The 6763-nt window shown below is 38.9% G+C and overlaps 1 protein-coding gene across 3 annotated transcripts in view; it reads right to left on the bottom strand.

The window, feature by feature from the left end:
* The window catches only part of LOC107838267 (cell wall protein DAN4), a 13104-nt gene extending 6568 nt beyond the window's left edge, over positions 1-6536 (bottom strand). The window contains exons 1-2 of one of the 3 annotated variants that reach the window (XM_016680124.1): positions 6402-6536; positions 17-744 (exon numbers count right to left, since the gene is read on the bottom strand). In XM_016680124.1, the coding sequence (XP_016535610.1) occupies positions 17-729 (713 nt within the window). In that variant the 5' untranslated portion in view covers positions 730-744; positions 6402-6536. The remainder of the gene's footprint in view (positions 1-16; positions 745-6401) is intronic. The other 2 variants (XM_016680125.1, XM_016680126.1) reach the window with 2 other exon arrangements.
* Positions 6537-6763: the final 227 nt, after the last annotated feature.

The raw sequence follows: 6763 nt of genomic DNA, 5'->3' as shown, positions 1-6763 counted from the left end.
GGTTGTAGTGGTTGACCTATTTATCTCTGGTGCTGCTGTGGTTGTAGTGGTTGACCTATTTATCTCTGGTGCTGCTGTGGTTGTAGTGGTTGACCTATTTATCTCTGGTGCTGCTGTGGTTGTCGCAGATGTGTTGGTATTTCCTGTCAGGTTTCTCAATCCTTTATCTTTCTCAGGTGTTACGGTTGTTGTTGCAGGCTTTACCGTGGTCGTTGTGGACTGTAAGTTAGTGTTATTGGAGAGGCCTCCAGCGTTAGTTGTGTTGTCTGCTGTTGTAGTTGAGTTAAACTCCTCTTCAGGGTTTGTCATGTTGGTTTGGCTTGAGTTTGCAGACGCTGTGGTCACATTTCTCGGAGAGATGGCTGCGTCTGGCAGTTTTGGTTCTTCAGTTGTTTCATTTTCAAATGCATGGGGAATGATTGTGCTGAATTCACTTGAATTTGCACTCTTATCCTGACTTGTCATATTCTCCTCCTCTTCAGCCATGAAGCCAGATGCTATTCCGCTGCTCAAGCCATTGTTGAATGCTGTTACCTGATCAGTTCCCTGATCAAATCCGCCGTCTCCGCTAGATTCAGCATTTTCACTTTGGACTTCATTTCTGGGCAGCTGACGGAGCCAGGCCTTATCAATTGTACGTCCCGGAGAGTCAGTTGAATTTTGCAGGCATACCAGGTGAAACGCTTGAAGAAGCAGGAGGAGGCTTGCTGTGATTTTTAAAGGCTTCATTTTCCTGTTGTTTTTCTGGACATAAAAAGAGAACAGACAAAGTAAAAACTAGGAATACACATCATATTACTTTGTAGGTCTTCCTTTGATAGCTTTATTTACATGTTAAATGTAAGACTGAGATACATGATGGAGTATTTAATTATCAGAGAGATCTCAGAAACTAAACCTATTTGTCACTGATTTGTTTAAAACTTAGAAATTGTGAATACTAAAGTATCCACAAAACATATTTAGCATTAAGTCTTTATAATTTAATTTACCCATGTAATATAAAATCCTTAATAGAGGAGTGTCTCTATTCACTCTATCCAGAATCCAAACCAACAGAATAACTCCTGCCCTTTTGGCCAAAGCCTAACATGTAGGCTTCTTGTCTATGTCAGCTTTTAAAAAGTTAAAACTTTAAAGCTACAAATACAAAGATTAAAAGATAATAATAATAATATAATAACAGTTGTATCTTCTTTTGCATGTGTCTGTGTATGAGTTTACCAACCTGATAGATTGGACTTTTAGTCCAGTAACTAGGTTCAAATCAAGGGTATCAGCAGAGCCGTTGAGGGGAACATCTTTGCATTTTTCTCATGGGACAGTACAGACCTTGACAGTGTCACTAGAACTGTCACATGAATTTTCAAAGAGGTGTCAAGCAGTCTAAAGCATCAAAGGGAACCTTTGAAACAGCATCAGGCCAAATCAGCAAATATTGGTATCTATTCAGCCTTACAATGATTGAAATCAAAATGGATGTCCATGAAGACTTTAAAAATTCCCTGAAATATTTTCAGTTTTGAGGTGAATATCTTTACAGGCTTTAAGTTGCTTTTACGTCTTGATATTTTAGTGTGTCAAAAAATGTAATGAACCAATGAGAAGCTGTCATGTCTTCAAAACATGTGTTGAGTCTCCATTTTGTATGGGGTGTGCATACGGGGAGAAAAGGTGTAGAATTCACAGGACAACATGATGCCTCTCTTTCTTTTGCATTTTAGGATGAAGTGCTAGTGTAGGGATGGGTGCTTATTGACCTGAAGTGATCAAATATCTAATAGCTGACACAACCAAAGGGTAAGAGCTGTGTCAAGTATTATACTGAGATCTGTGAATTCTCAATGGTGGGTGAAGTGTCTACATGCTGTTGCATGGCATTAACTCATGTTATTATTTTGCTCGTTGCTTCCACATTAGAGTAGCAGTTGTGTAAATTCTGCATTTGTACACAGTATAAATAGCGTTGCAGAGTTGCCACACTCAAGACAGAATGTTTTGACGTGCGTACAGTCAATGGCAGGCTGCCTTAGCTGGGTGCCAAATTGTGTATTCTATAGTATCTAATGGGTAGGAAGATGATGTTGGTGTTCTTTTCCTAAGGCAGCATGTCTTCTTTTGCCATTGAAACACACAGCAAGTATGCAGTGTAGGCATTAGGATATAATCATCCTCTGTTGACATTGCGGATAAGATCAATTATCCAGCTACGTTTTCTGATCCATAAAAGTTAAATGGGTCTTTCTAAGGATCTCCTAAAAATTCCTTCATGACCATAATTGTCATGTGGCATTAACAACTAGTAACAATAGATGTACATTTCAGACGGACTGGTAATAATTTGCAGTCACAAGGCTTCTAGATTTTCTTGTCAGTCTGTTGCTGCAGAAGTCATTATTATTCATGATGTTTAAAAACAGTCCGGCAATGAGAGGGAGTGGCAGGATGCTCTTATTTCATATTTAAATATTTCCCTTCCTAATGAAGAGAATAACAGTTTATGTGACATTTAATAAAACCCACATCCAATGGGGTAGTTTTATTTTAATAATTACATGCCACCCAGTTGCAATCCGGTGAGTCATTTTCTACTATGGGAAACTGCAAACTCAAACATTGTTTTAATGACTATAGAGCACAGTATTCTGCTGAGCACCAGTGTTTTTTCATGCTTCATAAGTACAACTACATTTAACAATGCAGATTTTAAAAGCTAAAACATCTTAGAAGTGTTTATGATGATATTGCATTTTGGTTTTCTGTGACTAAAGCTCCTCTTTGCACACCTGCCAAGAGTAAATGCCTTCAGGAGAAATCTTTGTGTGTTAAACGGCTGTTTTTCCTTCCACATTTAAACTCAGCCTTAACCACTCTGAGTGCAGCAAAACATCTCTGCTTTTACCAATTTCCCAAAAGTTCAAAAACAAAATTGTTGCTTTGATAGTGCAGGTCAGGTCCACTGACACAAGTCATAATAGAAATCCTTGAGCAGTCGACCCTGTCCGACTTCCTGAGACCCTCTCAAATGATAGTTAACGACTCCGGGATCATGACACCCTGAGCCGCAACATGGGGAGCTCATCTGCGAATTTCTATGCAGTTTATACAGTTCAGCAGAGTCGCAACACAGTCTTCAGAAAAAAATGTGACTTACTGAAGGGGTGAATTGGCACAAATGCTCTGTGAGCTTTGTGTTCTCCCTTCGGCATGACTCCTACATACAAATGACAGCAACTCCCTACAGGGCATGGTTGCTCTGAGTTTCTCTGTTGATCTACTGCTTTGTTCCTTCTCAGTACCACAGTGAAAGGATCCATCTACTGAGTGTAAAATTGGTGCCTCCTGGAAATAAGGACATGCAAATGAGGTGATCTTATTTCTGATTCAGCCTCTTGTAACAATGCCACGTGTTTGTTGTAGCAGTGCAGTCTGGACACGGCCAACTGGAAATGATATAAAACAATTTTCTCTTAATTAATGATTGTTTTTCTGTGTTGTCATGCCATAGATTGACAAACAACAATGAGCTTGAAACAGTAATCCATGGTCAGTTTCTCAACAGCTTGTTTGTCATCCTCGCAGCATGTGCCAGTTTTTGTCCGCTCTTTGAAAAATAAATGGAAACGCTGTGGGTGGTATGACGGCGCCTGCTTGCTGAGTGAATACTGGATCAATCAAACTGTTCACATTTTGCCTGTCATTTAGAAAAGTGTTTCAATCCACCAGGGTGGAGAGAATGGAGTGAGATTAAGTCACCGGGATAAAGTGTTGATATTTTATTTTAAAGGGGAAGAAAAAAGGCAAACCAGTTTGTGTTTCGAAACAATGTGTGCTTTGTATCATTATTTTCTGTCACACAATGTGGTAAATTGCAGAGGTAGAAATATAAAAGGTAAAAAATATAAAACACAGCAAATATTTTTGCATGGAAATTATGATTAACCTGAAGTGCAGCTGTTGAGTGAAAACTAAAAACAATGCTCTCAGAAGGGAGCCACGTAACTTGTTCCACCTCCACCGTCCTTATTTCTGTTTTTAACCCGTGGACACTTTGAACCTTTGCAGAGAATCAAGGTTTTGTGCATCTGTACCTCCAAAGTAGAAAAAAAAGTTGATGTTACTCTAGCAAGCAATCTTTTCTAGGGGTGCTGCATAACATTATTAAAATGGTGCAGTTTTTCTCCCCAGTGAAGTCCGTGTCAGGATGCTGTATCTAGTTGCTGTAACTGAGGGACTTTGTCAGGTGAAATAAACTCAAGGTATTATTTTGAGCTCCGCAGGTAAGTCCTTGAAGCTCAACGCTCTGAATCTGTTTAAGACTCTCATTTTGAACAATGAAAGAAAGTTTTATTCTTGCCCTGCCCTATTCTACTGACAGTCCGCTAATAAAAAAATCACTGAGGAGGCCTTCATCACTCTTCAGAGGGTGGTATTATGTATTTCCCAGGTAAGTAGTGCAATTTTATAGCACAAACAAGTAACTATGTTACCTTCAGTTGTTATAAAAGTGTATACATCAAGCATAAGTTACAAGAAATTTGACTTTGCAATATGATGCTTTTAAATTGGCCTGTCTCTCTTTAGGAAGTTCCTTCTCTTTCTTTACACTGCTTATATAAAGTTCAACAGACACACAGTTGCATCAGATTTTTTTTAAATTGCTGTTAGACTGGAGCCAGTGAGTGGGGGAGGCGTAGCTATGGGGAGTTCTGTGAGGCGGATACTTGGCTGGACACTGCAGCCCTGAGGAGGAGGTTTGTGGAAGTAGGTGGCGCTTTGTATGAGCATGCGCTTAGATACCCCTGAATTCAGGGATTCCTCAAATATCCTTAAAATAAAGCAAAACTCCAGGTATTTTTCTGATGAGGGAATAATATTATAGTATGACATGGCTCAAAAAAGTTGATTTTACATTATTCTCTCTCTTTAAATCATATTTGTGAGAGCATCGTTTCCATGCCCATCAGATGGCTAGCTGTCTGCAACTAGCAGCATTAAGGTTGGCTTCAAAGTTTGCAGTTTGTTTGAAAGTTAACAGCAGTTTCTTCACAATTTCTTTTTTTGAAATGAAACTTTTCAGTCTCTTGTAGTTTAAAATCTAAAACATAGGAGAAAAAAAAAAAAAACTTAAACTGGACATAATATATAGTATGTTTGCCAAAACCAAACATTTCAACTATGAGGAGCTAAGAAATTCCCAAAAAAATTGGCTAAATTCATTTTTATCAAATGTATTTGCATTATTTTAATGCTGAAAATAATTATACACATAGATAATAAATTCTTCTCTCTGCTTTCAAGTTCTCTGATTACACTGCAGGGCCTGGATTGTAAATGAAACCAGTTACTGTAAAACAAGTCAAACAGGTGATGCAGCGAAGGTATTGACTTGTTTGGATTTCAGCCATGTAAATGTATTTGACGTCTGTCAGGAAACAATTCTGATTAAACAGGAACCTTATTTTAAGCTTTAAAACTGGTTTCAGAAATGCCACAGGTCACCTGCTGTGATTCAGACCTGTCGGAGACAAACGATACCAGTATTTTGAGCTGGTGCTACCCACATATGTGGGTTGTTTTAATACGAACTACTGTCACTTCCTCTCCGTCATGTTATTCTCACATCCTCCCTCGGAACCGCTCCAAGAGTATATTTGACCGTGAGCGTCACACAAACAAGCCTTTGAGAGGTCAGGGGAGACAGCAGGAGACATGTTTACCTCTGACCCGTCACGCTCAGAGGAGCCCTCTGTTGAAAAGATTTCCCACTCTGCTGAATTGTCAGAGTCTGTAGCAGCTATCGCCTCAGCAGCCCTGTCAGCCTCAACTTTCCAGAGATCCAGTCCCACGTAAACAAAAGAACACACAGTGGCTAAAGGTAACACTACACCCTGCAAACCATTCAGCCACCACACAAAGACCAATACGACTAATTATGTGACATATAAGCCGCCCTGGTTTTTCCTATGTTATCGTCATCTTTTAATTTATGCTAATATTGGTAACATTTCAGGTTGTACAGACCTATTATCTTTTTTTTATATAGTAAGAAGAGAACAGCTATTTCTTTTTATACAAAACACTTATGATCAGATAAACAACAGATGATAGCTCATTAAAGATTTGTCAGTCTAATAACATTTAAAACTATCTCTAAATTATCTTTACCTTTGTGGTTTGTTTGTATATCATACTTTAATGTAGCTACTCAAGGTTTTACAATTATAGGTACATAATCTAAACTATTATGCTTCCTTCCTGTTAAATTTTGTGGTTTGGTTTCAGGACTCACTTCCTGAATCTAAAGCTTTGTAAAGCCACCACCTTGCCTGTTAGGATTATGTAAGCCCATGTGTCATATATGTTGCTAAAATAAAACTGTATCCTCTGTAAATCCTTACCTTATTTTTTAAGCTGTGTCAGATGAGAACAGGTGCATCGAAACGTCTTCGCTGGCCTGCCAATATGTAAGAATGAATCAGCGGTTGTCCTGGAGAGAGAAGTGGATAAAAGGAGGAGGAGGGCCTAAAAGAGTGGCATTCACAACCTGTTCAACCTGTTCTTACACCTGCCAACACACCCAGTACTGCATTCACCTGGTTCTTTGGAAAGGCCACGTGGGATGGAGATTGGAAAAACAAAAAAAAACGAGGCTTTCAGGGTTTAATTAGTTTGTCTTTGCTCACTTATTTCATGTTCTCATGTAGAAGCTAATAGAAGTCTTTAGTTGCCACGCTGGATCTGTGAATTCCCACAGTGGGCG

This window comes from Poecilia formosa, unplaced genomic scaffold (assembly GCF_000485575.1).
Source record: "Poecilia formosa unplaced genomic scaffold, Poecilia_formosa-5.1.2 Scaffold234, whole genome shotgun sequence".
Classification (NCBI taxonomy): Eukaryota; Metazoa; Chordata; class Actinopteri; order Cyprinodontiformes; family Poeciliidae; genus Poecilia; species Poecilia formosa.
The sequence above is the reverse complement of the archived record's forward strand: the minus strand, read 5'-3'. Positions and strand labels throughout refer to the sequence as shown.